The sequence below is a fragment of the Toxotes jaculatrix genome, chromosome 11 (assembly GCF_017976425.1).
Source record: "Toxotes jaculatrix isolate fToxJac2 chromosome 11, fToxJac2.pri, whole genome shotgun sequence".
Lineage (NCBI taxonomy): Eukaryota > Metazoa > Chordata > Actinopteri > Toxotidae > Toxotes > Toxotes jaculatrix.
Window position 1 is genome coordinate 21605591 of NC_054404.1, and position 20132 is coordinate 21625722.

Consider the following 20132-nt stretch of genomic DNA (forward strand, 5'->3'; position numbering starts at 1 on the left):
GATGTTCTACATTAATACAATAACTCATATTAGAGATGACTGCAGTGTAAAGAGTTAGAGATTCACTCCAGACAAACTGTCAATAAAAATTTGCTCAGTATTATTGATCAGCCACACAGAATCCTGTGAAGAGACTCTGTGCACCTGTTTAAATCCATCAGTCTGCTTGTCAGTCAGCTGTCACCCAAACAGCTCTGTGATCTGACAGACAAGTGTCCTTGGGATAATGAAAAGTTTCCTCTCACAACTCTCTCAACATTTATGAAGTTTTAGGTTTAAAAACAACTTTTCATGTTGACCTCCTCATTAACTCTCAGTTATTTTGGGTCATTTTCTGCCCCCTGCCTGTGCACGGCTCACTGAATGCATCTCCAGGAAACCTGTCTGTAGTGCACCCATGGCCTTCTGTGTAGGCGGAGACCTTACTTTGCAACAGCCAATCAAATCTGGCAGAAATCAATAATGTCAGTGTTCTGTCATAGACAGAGCGGACAGCCAGGGCCACTGACTCTTAACATCAACTCACATTAGCTTTCCTGATGAACAAACATCCAAACAGACATTCAGTGGGAAAGATGCACTGCTTAACATTAGTTTGCAGGCTAGATAACGAATTAGCTGCTCAATAAACAGCATGTAAATGTACCTGTATTGTGAGTTTCTTCAGCTCCAGTTTATCTTTGCTCACATTGTTGGTTGTCAAGATTCTAACCGGCTCCAACTCAGAGTTCACTCTCTTATTTGTGTATTGTTTTTTTTTATTGTCCATTATTTAAGGTGTCAACTAATAAATGTTTTGAATTTATGTGTAAATGAAGCATAGATGGCCTGAATTTGAATGTGGTTCAACACTACACACAACTGACCATTCTTCTGTGAACCCTGGCTTTCCTTTGTTGCTGGTGATTAGGTTGACTCGATACACAATTTTTTTTTTTTTTTTGTCAAAATGAGTTTCATAATGGAAATGATCATTTGATAATGAAAGTCTCATAAACAAACCTTCACTGATGCCTGCTGGGTAAGAGAACGGCTGTATTTGCCGTTGTGCTTTATTAAATGTCGGGTATTTTTCTTTTTATGGGTATTCTGGGGTTCACATTGAGCTTGTATGTTCGTCATGTGAGTTGATTTTCAGCATTTGTGGAGCATTGTTCCCCTAAATCCAGCTCAAGTATTGTGTGTGTGTGTGTGTTAATTACTTATTACCTAAATCAGTAGAAATTCCCATTTACCAAAAATTGGATACAAATCTGTCAGTTTTGTCTCCCTCTGTTTCAGTGAGTGTGTATTTCATTCATGTATTCACTGCGCAGTTAATGAGAAATGTTCTGGTTGTCGATTGAAAACAATTCGACAGGGACACTATTAGCAGGCGTTTCAGAGACTTTCACTCCCTGAGTGGTGGAGCAGTGGACTGAATCATGGTCATTTTTAGCCAAACCAATAATCCCAGCTAACTTGTCAAATCTCAAGTTTGCTTGTAAGCAAAGACTCTTGAAAGTAAAAATCAACCTGCAGCTGATGCATCTGGCTTTATAGCCACACATAAGTCATTATATAATGAGTCCAAGTCAAGTCTGAAGCTGATTTATTTCCAGCTCAAGTGTGACTCAGCTCCAGTGCCCATCGCTCCAGTGCACGTAGTTATTTGTCCCACAGAGATAAATGCTTCATCCTATATCTGTCCTGTTCCTGCTGATTCTTATTTAGACTCTAAATGATAATAGCAGTGGATCCAGTAATTAACCCGTTTTTCTTCACTGAACTGCATTAAAATGTGATCTGCTGATTGATGTTTTCTCCATCAGTCAGTGACACAGCACTCTGCAGCCCGAGGCATGTTTACTTATGTTAGATATAAAGCAACAGCATCCAGCCGTGCCCTATGAGTCAGGCTGACTGTGTCACAGCTATTTTTATATAAAAGATACATGGATTTTGTGAAAAGCTTTGTAAGTCCAGAGTCTGAAAGCTGAAATCAGTTGATTTCTCCTGTATTGAGTTTAATACCTAAGAGCCTCAGCAAAGCTGAAAAGTTTAGAAAATCACAGTCCTGTAAAGAGTTTTCTTATCATGGCCACTGTCAGATTAAAATTGCTTTTCATTCTTAACATGTGTTCACACTGTAAGTGACAATGAGTCAGTTTCAAGTGCAAACGAGATGATAAAGATGATAAAACAGTTGATGCCAACAGAGATCAGAGATCTTATTTGACAGAAGCATCTGTCACTGAGGTTTAGGCATTTGCTGTTTATTGTCAGTTAATGATTCATAATTGGGTAAAATCAGATTAGAATTTAAAAAGCAACACCAAAGCAGTAGAAACTGCATGTGTAGACTGCTGCTTACATAGATGCACACAGTCAGTTTAGTGACACATCAAACAAGCTAGTAACAGTAAAAATCAAATTCATAATATTTGTGTTGAAGAGCCAGGACTGAACAATGAACCATTTTTATGTCAAAATTGCAATTTGGAATAGTAGATTTTTAAAAATCCTAAAAAGCTTACATAATAATGATGATAGTAATAATAACAATAATAATGATGCTGATGCTGTAGGCTCTGTACCCACCCACACACATTTTCTGGCTGATTAGACCTGTAGTGAGGTTGAACCAGCTCCACCATGCTACTTGTGCTGCGTTTGGATTCATTGGAATGGATTATGTGTCAGTTCAAATTTGTTGGAAGTTGACTTTTTGAAAAAGTGGCAGCCCTGGTACACCACACTGTGTAGAGGAGCTCTAATCAGGTAATTATCTAAGTGAAAACACCTGTATGGGTGGAGCGTGACTGTAGAGGGGCTTTCATGAGCTGCAGGAGATGAGAGGTTTAGTCGGTGACTGTTGATTTTGTCGATTATATCGACGGCTGTCACTGGTGCGTTTAATCACCTGTAGATAATTAATGGCACGTCTGACAACAGCAACAACAGCAGCACAGCTTGGTTGGTTGAAGAAGACCTCTACTTTGTGTGTAACTTTGATGTCTGAAAAACAGGCTGATTCACATCCTTTTCAGACAAGTAGTGAGCAGGTAGCTTGGAAGTCGTTAAGTGTAAGTAACAGACACCTGGTGAACAGAGTTGTCAGAATGTACAGTTAAACTCCAGCAGCATCATGTAATGGCTTTAAGGTCATCATGGACCTGCAGGATTCAGGGCTGTCTGTCCTGCCAGTCTCTGAGTTATATAACTTTAGCTCAAGGTTACCGTTGTTTATGAATGTTATCATCTGTATGTAACATCCATGAGACTGATCCATAAACTACAGAGTTAAACTCTTTGTCTTTGTTAGTGCTCTGTCTTCATGCCTCTATCATTTTGGTATTTGAAGTGTGGACATATTCTGTGACAGCTTGTTTCGACTTTGTGTGCTTCCAAACCGCCGGCACCCTGCAACTCAGCACTGTGCCTGAACGCCCCCTGGAGCTGCTGCTGCTGCTCTGCTAACGTGCTACTGCTCTGCTAACGTGCTGCTGCGCCTTGTGTGTCGTGACAGAGTAGTGTGTCTCTGTTGGCTAAACAGTATAATTCATATGTATTGAATAGTGGTCAGAATCTCCTGGGTGAACCTGTTAAGCATTGCCTTACAGGCTCTGGACTGGGACCTGCATGGTTCGGGGCTGTGCTGCAGTCTGTCCTGTGAAGCAGCTGCAGTGTAGAGCTGTCAGCAGTTTCACAGTGTCCTCAGTCAGATAGCTTTCACACTGTCAGACATGACCTACCAGCAGGTTAACATTTTTACCACAGCAAAGTCTCATCACAAAAATCAGCTTTATCATTAATAATACCATCACATGGTCACTAATATCAAAGATTATGACATGCAAGCTTAATTTGTCAAAGGATATTTATATAACATTTCACAGTTTCCTGACATTTTGTTGGATGAATGATTAATTAATTGAAAAAGGAGTTGCTGTCCTGGGATGAATGCAGGGTAACTTCCTGTTCCACCCAGCTCTTTGCACTTTTCTGACATTCCAGCTGCACCAAGGTTCACATTTGTCCTTATCCAGAATCATTACTTTGATATATTTCTTGCTTATGTTTCATGAGGGTTTCCATGTTTTTGTCATTATCCCTGAAAACGTTTCCCATTGTTTCACTGCACTGACAAATACACACTGACTGAGTTGTTTTTGTAAACATTGTGTGTAAAATTTTCCGTCTCAGAGTTTGAACATGGATGTCTCGGCTGGACGCCGTGCACTGCAAACACAACCGAGGCAGTGTATTAGCTTTCATTGATTTTTAAAACAAGCATCCACTCCATGGCTGATTGACCACTCGGAGTACAGGGCTCTGGTTTGATTGATCAGTTTGTTTTAGGGTTTGTCATGGCCAAACATTATCTGCCCTCCACGCTGCCTGCTGCAGTCAGTGTGTCTGGGTGTGGCTGCCCCACTATGACCACTGCAGTGTGGTGACTCACCTTAGTCTCTCAGCTGTAATTCCACCCTCACTTCTGTCTCCTGTCTACACACAATGCCCTACATTTTGTGTGTGTGTGTGTGTGTGTGTGTGTGTGTGTGTGTGTGTGTGTGTGTGTGTGTGTGTGTGTGTGTGAGAGAGAGAGAGAGAGAGAGAGAGAGAGAGAGAGAGAGAGAGAGAGAGAGAGAGAGAGAGAGAGAGAGAGAGAGAGAGATGGAGTCCTTATTGATTGTAATACCATTTTCCTGTCTTCTCTGGCATCTCAGTCTATCCACTACTTAGAGCCCAGACTATAATTTTCGCCTTTGGTTTCAACACAGTCCTTTCACCAATGTGACTCAAATGCTACACACACACACACACGCACACACACACACACATACACATACACACGCACACGCACACGCACACACGCAGGCTGGCAGTGTGTCAGTGTTATGATTTGTGGCAGGGGGTGCTCTGAGCTGGCACAGCAGATCTTGGCAAACGCCTGCAGGGCACTCAGCGCTTTGACAACCTGTCCTTGGTACCTCTCTGCTGTCACACACATAAAGCACTGGCACAGGCCCACACACACACACACACACACACACACACACACACACACACACACACACACACACACACACACACACACACACAAACACACACACACACACACACACACACACACACACACACACACACACACACACACACACGCATTCTTTTTAATTTGGACCTGAAAGCTCGCACGCACACCTGCAATTGTACACCTTTTGAAGGTGTGAAGGACAGGTTAGTTATCACACTGAGAAGCTGCAGTCTGCATACAGAGGTTCATTGTCACTTAAGCTGTTTTTATTTCCAGCTGAATACCTGGAATCTGTCTCATTTATCTTTTAATACAAAGTCTGCACTTTCTTCAGAAGCGAATGAATGAACTATTAATTATTTCAATCACTGATAAATGTGCAGAGAAAAGTAGTCAGCTGCAACAGAGAATCCAGAGCATTTTGGCAACAGTTAATTGATTAACTGATTAATTGACTGCTTTCTGACCTCACCCTGTGTGTTACACACACCTTCAACCCCCAGGAATCTGAATACAAAAAGAAGATAAAGGATCTTGTAACATACTCTGGCTGAATTCACTACACTGCCCTCTTTCACCAGCAGGTGGAGTCCTATCTTCACTTTATCAGTACACCCATGTCTTTGCTGTCTGTCCGTAGCAGTTGTGTGACATTATAATGCTGAACAGTTCAAAAGATTCTTGTGAGACTTGAGTTTTATGGGTTTTCTCATGCTCTTAAATCATTTACATCTTTCCTGTAGAAAACATAATGAAATAAACTATTTGTGAGTTGTAGACTTGTTCATCCCCCCCCGTGTATATCCCTCTGTCTGTTTCACTCTTTATTACCTCTGATAATGCTTTTTATGTAGTGTGCATCTGTCATGATTTATATACTGCCTGAACCATAATGTTCTAGTATTTGTTTAAGAACAGACAATAAGACCAGATGATAAGGTTTTATTAGTTTTTCCTCTTGTTATAATAAAGAAGAAAGACTGTGTAGAGAGGAGAACATTTCTCTGTGCAGCAGCAGTCTGTCCACTCCTCCTCATTACGGCTGACACTGAATCACAGTAATGTACCAGCAGGGAGCAACACAGTGCTTTTTTATTTTCCCCTCAGTGTCCTGCCCGTCACTCCGATTCTCCACACTGCTCCGGCCTGTGCTGAAGATTTCGGCAGCCTTCGGATGATTTATTGATGGGACATTTTATTAATTAGGAAATGGAGGTGGTTAACCTTCTTTAATGGAGAATACTACTGAATTTTAGCACAGGGATGTTTGTGTTTTTTTTTTCTTTTTTTTGCCTGTGGCACCATTTAGCCCTCATGCAGTAAGATTAGCTGTTGTTTATAATTTATTCAAGTAAAATGAAGAAGAACCAAATTTGTTTCACACAGCCAAATGTAATTTAAAAAACTTATAAATATTATATACAGAAGGATAAAAGAAGGATATAAAACCTAAAGAGCAATTATGCCAAAAATGAAAAGATGAATCACATAAGAATGGTAGGACGGTGGCTGTGACAGTAGCTCTGATAGATTTCTGGGTGCTGTGGTTCAGAACAGATAAAGGCTGCAGTGTACCTAGTCCCGGAGGATTTGTATGAGTCAAGTCAGACATAGTTAAAGTCCACAAAGTCTGACTCTTTCAGCCTTAAAGCTTCAAACTTTGTATCTTCACTCCGAAGTCCCCGAAGAAAGAGCCGGCTCCGGTTTCTCGCCACAGTCTTTTCTTCCCGCTAATAAATATTGATTGAATGAGCTCGCAGGAATCACATCAGTAAATTCAGATGTTCCTTATTTATTGTGTTTGTTCTTTCAAAGCATTTTCACATGAGGTCCAAACGTCCATCAGCATTGACTCAGCAGGATTAAACACCAGATCACAGATTGACCTCTGAATGATGATGAAAGAGTGAAACACCTCAGCTGACATCTCTGTCCACCTCGCCCTACCTTGCTGCCACCATCACGCACACTCTCACACACACACACACACACACAGACATACAGACACACACACACACACACAGACATACAGACACACACACACACACACACAGACATACAGACACACACACACACACACAGACATACAGACACACACACATCCGTCGTCATCCCGACTGTCCTCAGGTTGACAGTTGGGGCTTTAATTTCATGCTCGGCTAGCTGCCCCCCCCCCCCACTTGGAAAGTTCTGCTGTCACTCATCAGGGCTCCAGGGTGTGTGTCTGTCTGTGTGTCTCTCAGCTGAGATGACTCTGTTTGTCTCAGTGTGTGTTTGAGTTTGTCTGTGTATATGTGTGTAAATGTAAGCATATTTATTAAACTGTGTGTCTGTGAAATGATCTTCGTGGGTGTCTATTTGTGTACCAGTGGGTGTGTCAGTATGTTTGTATTTTGGGATGTGTGTATTTTTTATGCAGCCATGCTCATACGTGTGCCCTTCTTCGTTGCACTCTGCATGATGTGCTGAAATTTACCTGAATGGAGGTGCTTGAAATTGTGTGTGTGTGTGAGAGAGAGAGAGAGAGAGAGAGAGAGAGAGAGAGAGAGAGAGAGAGAGAGAGAGAGAGAGAAAGAGAGAGAAAGAGAGAGAAAGAGAGAGAAAGAGAGAGAGAGAGAGAGAGAGAGAGAGAAGAGCTCATTTGTGTCTAATCAGGTCAGTGCTACAAATTAGCACTGGTGTGTTTGTATTCTGTGTGTGTGTGTGTGTGTGTGGGGACTGCAGGGCTCATGTCTACTGAGAGAACTCATTTCAGCTGTCTATTTTTGTCCAAACTTCAACGCAGGGCAAGTATAAAGATGAATAACGTAATAAAGCAGCCATTGAATCTGAATTATCTGCACGAGACACAGATGAACAGACACTAATGTTTCAGAACCTGCTGCTGCTTCTCTGCTTATCCACACACTGTTCAGTGTACAGTCAGCATATGCATCATTTTTCACTCATTTAAAGACTCTGCAAAGGTCGGTTTAAGTTTGGGAGATTTTTTTCATCTCTCAACCACAGATTATCGATGTAATCTAAAAACAGTAGTTTTAGAATAGGTCGACCAATAGGAGGAGCTGATTCAGAACAGGAGCAGTGCAGTGGGTCAGGGTGTTCTTTACCCTGCACAGCTAAGGCTCCTGTCTTAAACAGATGCTCTGATGTTGCACCTGGTGCTGTGGGCCTCAAATTTAATGTTTTAACTGGGTGAAAGGGGGCAATGGAACAGTAAGACATGGAAGGTGATGGTGGAACAATTACTCTGTTTACATAAAACACAAATCGCCAGAGAAACTGGAATAAAACAGTGAGCCTGATATCGTACAAATACCCCAAACTCCAGTTTACATGAAGCTGTTCAGTAAGTTAAGTTTAAAAGTTTTGTTGGGTATTTTTTTTGTGTTGTGGTCAGAACAGTTGAAGTGATGGCACAGTGAGCAGACGCTGTCTGTACTGTGATAGTAGTGTGTTCTACTTTCAGAAACCCACGTACGGATTTTCATAGCAAAGTCATTGTGAAATCTGCCTGTGTTAACTGGTTTTCTCCTAAATCTGATAAAGGAAGCCTGGACACTCATTTACATGAACTTTCTGCAATCTGTCTGCTGCCAGAACAGTGGAATAATGTGACTGCATTAAGTGACCCAGAGGGGCTGCTGGTCATCATCCGCTGACGCTGGTACTCACCAGTCAAAAGAGTCGGTGTATCAGTGCAGGCTGTGCATCGTCCCGGAGACAAATGGGATTGGCTGGTTGAAACAGCGCAGCGTAGTTTAGCATGCAAGACACTGACAAAGGCCAAAGGCTTATGTCTTTCTACAATAGACTGCTGTATATTTAGAGTATAATTTGTGTGAGCCATTCACTTCTTTAAATACAATCAGACCCCGCTGAACTGCTCAATTGATTTTCTTAATAGAAATACTTAGAAACCTGTAGAGAATGACGTTTCTCAATGGAAACCCATTGTTAAGAAAGTTTCAGTGTATCAGGATGCTATGAAGTGTACCAGAAATTAATTTCCAGCATATGCATACATGCATGTGAAATATGTGGGTATACATACTGTACATGTGTTCTGTATGAAGATGTGAGCTCAGCTGAAACTACTATGCATTGGATGCAGTTTTGGAGAGTTTTTTTTTTTTGAAAGAGGTTATCTGAGAACAGACCAAAGTGAAATCCAATCCATACTGATAGATATCCAGCAGATAGAGTCCAGCTTACAATGGCTGAGCTGCTTGATTTAGGCTTAACACTCAGTCATCCCAGCCTTAATGCTCCTTTAGGCCGTCTAGCGCATTAGTGCCACTGCATTAACACACTGATGCTCTTACCCAAGACCGGCAAGCCCACTGGACTGCGTACATCCCTGCTGCCATCCAGCCGGCCCTGCCTCTCCACCATTATGTAGCCTGGATCCATAAAAGTTGATCCTTTGCACTTTCTGTGTTCAAAGTCGCTTTCAGTCGTCAAATTGACAGATAGTAAGCTTCATGGTCTGGATAAGGATGGAGCCAAAGATGGTGCTGAGGGACTGTAGCCACTAGCCCATTAAAATGATTTGACTGTCATTTCTGTGCCATCTTCTATTTATCCCCATGGACATTTGGCAGAGCTGGGGTTGTTTAGAGCTACACTGTATGTGATGGATGTTGCATTTGGATGGCAGATTTCTATGGGAAGCTCTTAACCTGAACCCAGAGAAAAAATTTATTTTTAAGAAATACCACCAAGTTTGCACGAGTGTGTTAATGTTCGGTGTTTCAGGGAGTTTAATGGCCTTAGTGTGCTTCGGACAAAGCGCTTGTCGACTTGTCTTACAGCATCTGAAACCCCCTTTTTCATGTGTGGAATTGGGCGGATTGTCAAAATGCCTACTTTACGCAGTGATTGGCAGGGTTTATGGAGGTGTGAAATAAAGGTAGAGTTTAAACCTCTCTCACAAGCTCTCATTTTGCCATTCTCCACTAAACTATTTCCTTCATGTTTCATGGGTTCAACCACACAGCAGCTTAAATCTCCTGGAGGAAAGATTTTAGTGTACTGCAGTCATTTTAGAAGCTTTTCCACTCTGACATGAGCAGTTAGTGACCTGTGGGGTAGGAGGTGTTTCTGCCCTGTTGTTTGACTCGTCTAAACCACAGTCAACCTTTTGCCAAACCCTGCTCCCCCCTTTCTTTGATACTGTTGCTATGAAACCTTTCACGCTTGCATGGCTGTTATGTAGTTTCAGTGGTACTGATGGCGAAATTCTTATTAACGTTTGAAACAGTGATTTACACAGAAGCAACTTTTGTCTCTTTTTAGCCACTGACATTGATTTTGAATGCTGAAATGAAAGCCTATGCATTTTATCAACTGTACCTAATTAGCTAATTAAGCTAATGTTAGCTTAGTAGTTTTGAGAATCTCATAAAGGGTCTTAAACATGCACTTGATGGCTGTATAAATGATATTATTCCTAGAAACTGAGGCTAAAGTTAGATATTTCACAGGGGATGTGCAGGCCATGAACAGGGCTTTGCTGTTCAGGATAGAGGTTACGGTGAACGGTCAGTTCTTGGGTTTTGTGGTAGGTTGGTTAGGTTTCCAATGGAAAGGTCAGTATTTAAGTAGTTTGTAGATACTGAATGTTGTCTCGACATGTGAACAAATCAGCAGAATTAAATCAGACAAAACTCAGACCCTGGTACACACTGACCCATATGGGGCAGAGGCTTGTGGGATGATTCCAAATTTCAGTCCCTCCTCTCAAGCAGACATTGCACCATTGTGTGTCACTAAGAATCAGAGTCTTGTCTGTGTCTGCCTGGATGTTCTTCACTCCTTCTGGTTCTGTGCAGCATGCTCATGGCCTTATTTCTTCTTCTCTTCCAGGGCTTTTATGTAACTCGATGTCAGTTATTTTCGGAGTGGCCTCGGTCTAGTAAGCAAAGATACTAAATCCAAATCCACCAAAATCAAGTTGGTTTCACCTCTGTGCCATGAAAAATAGGAAAGACAGTGTTTAGATGTGTAGTTCACCTTGTTGCCATACAGTAGATAGTATAATGGATGATTTTCTTGTTCTAATTCTGTTTTTTGAGGATTAAGTTTATGGGTTAAAAAAAAATCCTGTGACCCTTGAGCTTTTGAAAAGCAGGTTACAGGACTCAAAGCTGCTTTTGCTGAGCTTAAAGGCCCTTTTTTTATATATTTCCCTTCATATTTGGAAATAGGTTTTTAATCATAGTGACATTTAATTAAAGCTATTAATCACTAAATGAAAGTAATTGAGATTGCATGATTGCAACAAAAGCAGAAGCATTTTAAATCATCTGTCTTTAAAGATTGCATTAGAAACTATTTTAAGTAGCTAATACTGTAGCAAAGGAAAGCTTAAAGATTAAATACACACGACTTGTATATTTAATAAAAAAGAAAACAAGATATGTCTGCACATTTTGTTTTGCTTCAAAATATTTTTTTTTCAAACCACAGTTAATATAATCAAATGATAGCCAGAAACAATACAAACCACACTGTGCTCCTTTGTAAGATGCCATTAAGATGCACTGAAGGGATTTGGGATATTACTTCCTCCTCTGTCTCAGGATAACCTAAAGTGTTTACATCCTGAAATGCTAAACTAGGTTTTTCCACTCACACTGAGCCACTGTGTGTTACTGCACCTTTCAGAAATCCCTTGTCAGGTAAACAGTTGGACAGTGGATGGGACCTTTTTCTTTATCAGTGCATCTCTGGTGGATATCACAGCTCATGCACTGAGGACTGAGCTCCTGCTGTTCAAACTGTTTCTGAGACTCATCAGAACCTAGAAACAAACTTAGTGTTTGAAAACTATACTTGACAACTTGGCACTTTTGTGGCCTTTGAATTTTTAAGCACCCTTCTGAGGGACAATGCTGAAGTAAAAGTCAGAGAGAATGATGGTCACTTTCTTGCCTTTTCATTTCTCGGCTGAGCTTTAATTCGTCACCTCCTGCTGTTCCACCACATCCAGACTTTGATTTTATTTGAGTAAGAATTGAAAGACTGAATCTTTATTGTCTCAGTTGGTTGGGATGGGTTTCTCTTCTCTGTAACAGTCTTACGGAGTCAGTTAATCTGGTGACACAGCAGGATTTTTACATGAAATTTTAAAGCAGCGCAGATTTAAAGCAGAAATCTCTCTTTCTTTTTCTCTACAGGACCTCGATGGGCATCATGGAACCTGGGGGTGTTCATGTGTATCCGCTGTGCCGGCATCCACCGTAACCTGGGCGTCCACATCTCCAGAGTCAAATCTGTCAATCTGGACCAGTGGACACCTGAGCAGATCCAGGTATACAAACACACAAATCGGCCCATACCCACGTTTAACACACAGAACAATTAACTGGAGCATTCAATAAAAAAAAAATCCATGATGATAATCCACAGGTTTGTTCCGTTCTCACTGCTTCACTGTACAGTTGCTCACTTTTCATTTGTGAGTTTGAACTGGAGCAAATTATGAAATATTTGTTGTTTGCCTTGTTGTTCAAGCTCGCTTAACCTTCACAATCACACCCCGTCCTCTGAGATTCATAATCAGAAGTCAGACGCATACTGATGGAATCAATCTCTTTCTAGTGACAGCAGTGTAGTTGATGATCACAGCTATAAATCCAATGAATCCACTTACAAATCATAAAAAATACAAGATTTTAGCCTATAATTATCAAATGTAGATATTTTTCTAAGTATCAAAACTTTCTGTATATCCATGGTTAAAATGAGAACAGGAGCCGCTGCCTCGACCTGGGCTGCCACGCTCAGGTCTTGTTAGTGTTTTGTTTTTTTGTTTCTTCTATAGTGTATTTTTATCTTTTTTTTTTGTTTTTATACTTGACAAGCTTAATCGATTGATTATGTCTCCTCACAGAAATACCTTGGTTTTTTTTCCATTGATAGCACACTGACCTCGAGCGTTCACGTGTCTGCAGCAGAAAAACAACAGCGTCTGTACTCCTTACAGCAACTCAGAGTTTCTGGTGTTGATCAGGAGTTTATGTTCAGGCGGATACGACATCACAGCTTGGTTTGGTAACCTCTCTGCGCAATTGAAGTCAAAACTAGTCCGACTCATGCAGACTGCACAGAGGATAATAGATGTAAGACAGCATCCGTCCCTGCAGTCTACCTACAAACAGGCAGCGCTGAGGCAAACCAACAAGATAATAACCGACCCATCTCCTGTGCTATACACTGAGTACCAGCTACTGCCATCAGGGAGTCTGAATAGATGTAAGAACTCTTTTATCCTTACTCCAGTAAAACTGTAAATGACAGCAGATGAAACAGGGATGGAATTGAAATGGAAACAACCACATACAGCTTTATCGTTACTTATTCATTGATGACATTTATTGATAATTGATTTTTCCAGCTGTTGCTCCTCTCTTTATTTTTTCTGCATTAAAGGTTTTTATCAAATGAACACCAGTGCAAGTTTTTCTTTGTCTTTGTTTACTGTGTGTTTTGATTATGTATATTCTGCATTCCCTGTAGCTGTGGATGTGAGGTGGCACACACACACATCAGTGTCAGTATTCACACACACTATCACAGAAATGCAGTATTTAGGATGCTCTACATTGTTCTTTCACATATACAGTGGATTTGTGACATGCATGTACTCAGGAATACCTGTACACACATTCATAATGAATGTATGAATGTAGAGAACTGTAATACGTCTGTGCATAGGTGTGTTGTGCCACATTGATTGAATTGCACACAATACATCTGGAAGAATTGTGTGTGTATGTGTTTGTTTTTAATCATCCAGTTGTTAAAACATCCAGTTGTTAAAATATCCACTTGTTTGTGTGCATATGTGCCCTATGATAAAGGTATGTGTGTGTTTCTTTGAGGCAGCGCCTATCCATCAGCTTAGTGTGAGTAGAAAGGGTCTCACTCTGAATGTTAATCACTGTTTTCAATGACTAATTAATTCTGGATGGCTGATTATTCCGACTCCGTCTCTTCCACTTCTCCTATCATCACCCCATTTATCACCCTCCTCTTAATTTAGCCTTGACACATACGGCCAGTGTGTCTCTCACTCTCTTGTGTTTGTGTGTGAGCAAGCATGCATGGAGCGGAGGTTGAACTGAGTTGAATGCAAATGTGATGTATGAAAGAACTTGCTGTGTGTGACATGTTCTTATAGGCCTCTTAACAGTTACTTTGCCAGTATTAACACCACGCTCCTTGTTCTTTCTTCCCCTCCTTGCTTCTCTCCCTGCAGAGCATGGTGGACATGGGCAACACCAGGGCCAGACAGCTGTATGAAGCCCACCTACCAGAGAACTTCAGACGGCCTCAAACAGACCAGTATCCTCCTCCTGCCTGCTCTGAGTGTTTCTGTCACATGATCTGTTTGCCTGGCCCCAGCATTTATCCGGCCCCATGTTCATTTTCGCTCACTTCAGTTTGTCACGTTACATGGCAGTGTACGTTGGCATAAAAACTCCCTGTCATTGAGTACTTGCATATAAACTGCTGCTGTCACTTGTGTGTAAAAGCTGCCTGTCAGCATACATGTTAGTGTAGTTTTGCATAAAAGGTCCCTTTAACACCATGTATGTCACCATATATTTACATACACATCTAAAAGCTCCCTGTGTTCTCATATATTTGCATGCAAACAGTGTCACCATGAATTTGCATAAAAATTACTCACCACAGCTGTGTCATGTATAGAGGGCTATCAAATGAGAGGAAACACCAGTGTAAAGTTTTTCCTTTCGTCTGTTACCTTTCATTACCTACATTAGTCAAATGTTTTGTTTCACCATGAGGCTCCTGAACAGTTTCAGCATAGCTGCTTCTGCAGTGTTCTCCAGAAAAATGTACCCTCATTGGTAGAGATTTCCTGAGCCTATCATAATGATCGGTGCTGGTGTGGGCATTTTTTTAATGGATCGGTATAGGTAAAAACAAACCTGATCAAATCCCAACCATTTACTGTACTCGACTGTTTCTGTCCACCTCAGCCTCAGCACTGTTCTCCTTCAGGATTCCCCTGCATATGCATTTGAAAATTGGACTGTGTCAGTGTGAGAAATGATTTGAGTGCAGCAGTGGCTGGCTGATTTCTTCCACCAAGTTTGGCAAAATACACAGAAATTCACAGATTCTGACGCTAACAAACTTGTCATTGCTCCTCTTTTTTTTCTATTAGCAAAGAACAGTGTGTAAAAAAAATCATCTCATTTTTAGCCAGAGCTAACCATCATTGTCACCGGATAAAATGCCCAGTGTCACAGGCGGCACTTCAGCTTTCGTTATTTAATGTTAATTCTATGATTAACTTGATACCAGAACAACATTAATCTCATCTGTTGTTTGTTGATCTCGGCCTGTGGAGCCTGTTGACTGGGTTGGCTGTAATAGATACACTGTGGAGTAGTTTTTCTTTCTTTCTTTCTTTCTTTCTATTGGTTTTTCTAATTGATCATCGGGCTTGTCACTGAACTATCGCAAGTTGTGAAAACTTAAAAAATGCAAAGATTTTTCCTTCAAACTCCAAGAAAATCTTTTATTGATATTTGACACGTGACGTAACAACACTGACCGTTAAAGGTGGAAAACTAAAAGTCTAAAAACAACAACACAACAACAAACAAAACACTGACCACAAGGTTATCAATGAGCTGTGATCAGGGAGTTAGCTCTGTGGCATTAGTGGTGAATAACACTGATATCCAGTACCAGCGTACTGATTAGTTTAACTATACTTGAAATCATTCCTGTGATTGGCCTTTTTCTGGAAAGAGAAGTCAGAGAAGTTACAGTGTCAAACCTGCCTCTCTCACAGTAAAACTTCAGCGTCGTCTGCATTTACTTCCATTGCCAAATAAGAAGTGACAGCTTTGCTTTTTTACTCTCATTCTACACATTTAACCAGGACACCTCCAGCAGTATCTGCATATACAGTGGTGTAACAGCGTTTTCCAGCTTGCCCTTTTCCACACTACAAGACAAGACAGCTGTGTGGTTAACACAGCAGCATATGTTCATATTTCCACCAGCAGACTGAAATAAATAATCTCCCAGTTTGAAATGCTGCTCTAATACCCTATCTTGTATCTGGCAGGCCCATTTGTGCGGGTGGTCATCATTCTTCACTCTTTTGAAGTCCATTAGTCGTTCTGACAGCAGCGCCGCTGGCTGAAAACAGCAGATAACAGACTCAGGATTAGAAGAGCTACCGTCTGAATGTGTGTGTGAGCTTTTTCTCTGTGTGTGTCTCTGTGTTTATATCATGATTTTGGCCCTGCTGTTTACTGTGCTTATATATGTAAATGATAAAATGGAGTTTTGGATTCCCCCTGCTGTACAGTGTGTGCTGCTTTGTTTTCAGCTTCTGTACCACACTATGTGCATAGTAAGAATATTTTTACATTCATATTTTTCACACACACCGGTTGGGGTCTTGCTCATGTTGTTTTGGTGTATTTACAGTTATTGACATTTTCACTGACCTGAAAGTCTGTAGAATTTGACTTCTACAGACTTTTCATGGTTAGTATGAAAGTCATGTTTATAAAAAATATTTAATACTTAAAAATACTAGTATCATTATGGTATTTTATGTCTCTAATGCTTCGTGCTGCCGGACTAGATCTCATTGGCTTAGGGTGCAAAGCCTTATAAATGAGGACACGGTGATGGCCATCCAACCTTTTCATATAACTCACAGTGGTGAGTGTGATTGTTATCTGTGTAATGAATCAGATGGCACTTTATAGACAGCGTCCACTGGTGTAAAGGTCGTAGCAGCATCATGAGTATAAAGGATATCTCCATAGTCCAGTGTGGACAGTATAGTGGCTTGTATAGTGTGAGGAGAAACAAGTACTGACCGTATCACATTTAACCATATATGACAGTCACCAGTTATAAAATTATCACCCCAAATCCTTTTAAACTCTGTATGTAGTATCGTTACCACAGCTGCCCTTTTCATTGCTGCTAGTCATAAATCTCTGTGATGTTGATGTTATGAAGTTTTATTCTGGGTTTCATACTTTCTCTATTTCTCGCTTTTTTTTTTTTTTTTTTTTTTTACACTGTCTTTCTAGCAGAGGGGAGATTTTCTTATCTCATGAGAAACTAGCTGCCTCAGCAGTCAGTATTAATGCATCAAAATGCTAGCAGGACCAAGAACAATTTATTCTTTGCTCACCAGCATGGCGGCTGTAAACAGGACCTCAGTAGCAACAATAAACCAAATTCTCACATGCTTGCTCTGGTATGTTTTTTCACTTCAGGTCTTTCCATTGATAATACTGATCAATAACACAGTACAATAAACACAAAAGCTGTGATTTGTGTCAAAGGTGAGCAGTAGGCCCATACATCAGTGTTGTGTTTTGTGGGTACATTGGTGTAGCCTCCGTCTGCATGTAACACCCCTTTGTTGTCATGTATTAAGTACCACCATGTCATTTTGCACACGTTCATCCACTGCAAACCGCGCTGCTGTGTGTAGCATCTGTAGCATCCTCTGGTGTTTTTAGTCAACAGTAATAAATAAGCGCCGTGTTTGCGATGCAGCTCCATCAGCCCGCCCCTCCCAGCCTATCTCGGAGCTCGACTTGTGCGGGTGGTCATCATTTTTCAATCTTCTGAAGTCTATTACTCGATCCAACAGAAGCGTCGCTGCTGAAATAGGGAGATAAGAGAGTCGGGATTAGTGCTGATGTAGTGCCTGGGTGTGAGGGAGCTTTGTGTGAGTTGGAGGAGTTCACGGGTGTGCGGTTGTGTGTGTGTGTGTGTGTGTGTGTGTGTGTGCGCTCACACACTTGTATGTCTGTCATGGTATTTTGACATCGGCAGGACTCCTGATTCTTACTCCCCAACTGTGCATAACAACTATTGTCATAAACAGTCTTTGAATTCCCTGCCAAAAGTTCAGTGGTCCATCACTTTGTAATGTAATCAGCGATTTCACTGATACCATCAGGCAAAGAGATTCAACCCATGTCCATATCTAATGTCTTTTTTTCTGTACTTTTGTACTTCATGCACTATTTAGACTTCTGCTGCTGCATCTAGTGTCTGCAGTGTCAAACAGCCATAAAATCAGGAGAGTTAGTCCTCAAAGCTTGAGGACTAACCTGTCTTCCGGTTTTCCTGAGGACTACAGTATGTCGATGATTTTAGCAGTGTGCATAATGGATATGTTGTGCAGTGTGTCAGTACTTAACCCTATAACCTTCAGAGCAGTGGAGGTCTTCATCCGGGACAAGTATGAGAGGAAAAAGTACTTCGACAAGGAGGCCCTGGCCACAGCTCCAGTGAGTATTAACACTTTTTGAGTTTTGTCCTGTCAGTCTGAGTCATTGTTAGAACTTCTGCAGAGCTGCTATGGCCGGATGCCACTTCATCAACCTGTGCATCAGTGGTTGCTTGTGGACGAGGTTTGATGTGGAGCTGTTTGATGCCAGTATCTGCTGACGATTGAGACCAGCTTCAGTGTAAAATAGCAGCTTTTCTGTCCCTTTATGTTTCTCATTATTTTCTTCTTTTTGTTGAAAGGCTACAGAGTGTTTTTCTTGCTGTTTATAAACTCTAGATGCTTCATTTTAATGATCAAATATGAATAATTTCCTATTACTTGCCTTTTGGTGGGAAACTGCAAATTAGTTCTAAAAGGCTAAAGACTGCATCAAAGACTGTTTATATGGTTTTGAATGCTGTTGGGTTGAAAGTCAAAATGTGCTTCTTACCATATTTGGAATCTGAATGAGTTCCAGTACTGACATTTCCATGCCAGTGCATGGTTAACTTCCATTATCCACGTCTTTCATTCATCAAGCCCGCAAAATTAATATTTTTACAGCTGCTGACCTTTTCTTAAACACAGTGGTGATGGTTACTAAACGTACTGCATGGAGAGGCAGTGAAGTCCCTTTCAGCCCTGATGACAGTGTTGACAGGCACACAGTCGCAGAATAACCTTTAAAAACACAGTTATGTGGTGATACATGTCTTTGTCAGTGAGCACAGATGTATCTGCATGTGTTTGTGTGTGTGTGTGCGTGTGTCAGTTGCAGTACTGAAGCTTCATTTGCGTGGATGATGAGAGAGAAAGGATGTGATTGTGTAGGTGTGTATGTGAGTGGGTGCACATTTCCTTGTGTTTTTTCCCAGAGAGATTATCTCTGTGAGGTGTGTGTTGTCGAGTGCTTCAGTGAGTGGGTTGCCTCTGTACTGAGAGTTATATAGGCGGGAGTGTGAACGCTCACCGAAATGTGTGTGATGCAATCTGTGTTCCCCACAAAGCTGACCACTACAACCACTGCAGTTTGACTCTGTGGTCACAGGTTTGAGGGTTAAGTCAACACTAACTGGTACATTGCAGCTAGTTAGTTTCAAACTTAACTACCCACTTTGATCTATTGCTCCATCTCCACTTACATTACAGTGTAAATAAGAACATTGTAGTGGAGGGCGACAGCATTTGGTTAATAGGGGAAATAAAGACCCTACTGACTTGTGATCATGTTTAAAGTAGTTAACATATTATATAATGATTTTTATGTCTCGTTAAACAGCACCTCATTGCTTAATAATTCAAAGAATATTTAGCCTTTGCTGTACTGTATTGTAAGGTGAAGATGGTGGTAACACAGAGAACTACAGTCACGATTAATAACTACATCCACATCTCTTCCACCCTGATATAAAAATACTGAAGAAGTCAACAACGAACAGGTAGATGTTCCTATTACAGCCGATCAAGTGTAAGCTTTTTAAGTGGTAATTCCCATTTCAAGTGAATGCATCATGAGAATAAATGTTCTGTCCTCCATGATATTTTTCATTACCCTCTTCAAAGAGCTTTGTTTGCTGGAGCCTGACACTGTCAGTGTCGTCAAAGTTATCAGAAGAATGTAGTCTTAAGGTGAAGAAAACCTTTGTCCATCTCTATCATTAGTCTCTCTTGTCTTTTTAATTGTTCCACCTTGGCGACACTGTTGCCAGCTTGTGCAGTTCAATCCACTTTTAGTAAGTTACAGCGTAACTCCCACGCTACTGTTCAAACTCAGCTATGTGTGAACTTATCTGGATGTCTGCTTAATGATAA

General features: G+C 41.0%; 1 protein-coding gene across 3 annotated transcripts in view; it reads left to right on the forward strand.

Moving 5' to 3' along the window:
- smap1 (small ArfGAP 1) overlaps positions 1-20132 on the forward strand; it is an 85230-nt gene that overhangs the window by 2175 nt on the left and 62923 nt on the right. For all 3 annotated transcript variants that reach the window (XM_041049041.1, XM_041049043.1, XM_041049042.1), the window contains exons 2-4: positions 12199-12332; positions 14283-14368; positions 18264-18339. In XM_041049041.1, the coding sequence (XP_040904975.1) occupies positions 12199-12332; positions 14283-14368; positions 18264-18339 (296 nt within the window). The remainder of the gene's footprint in view (positions 1-12198; positions 12333-14282; positions 14369-18263; positions 18340-20132) is intronic.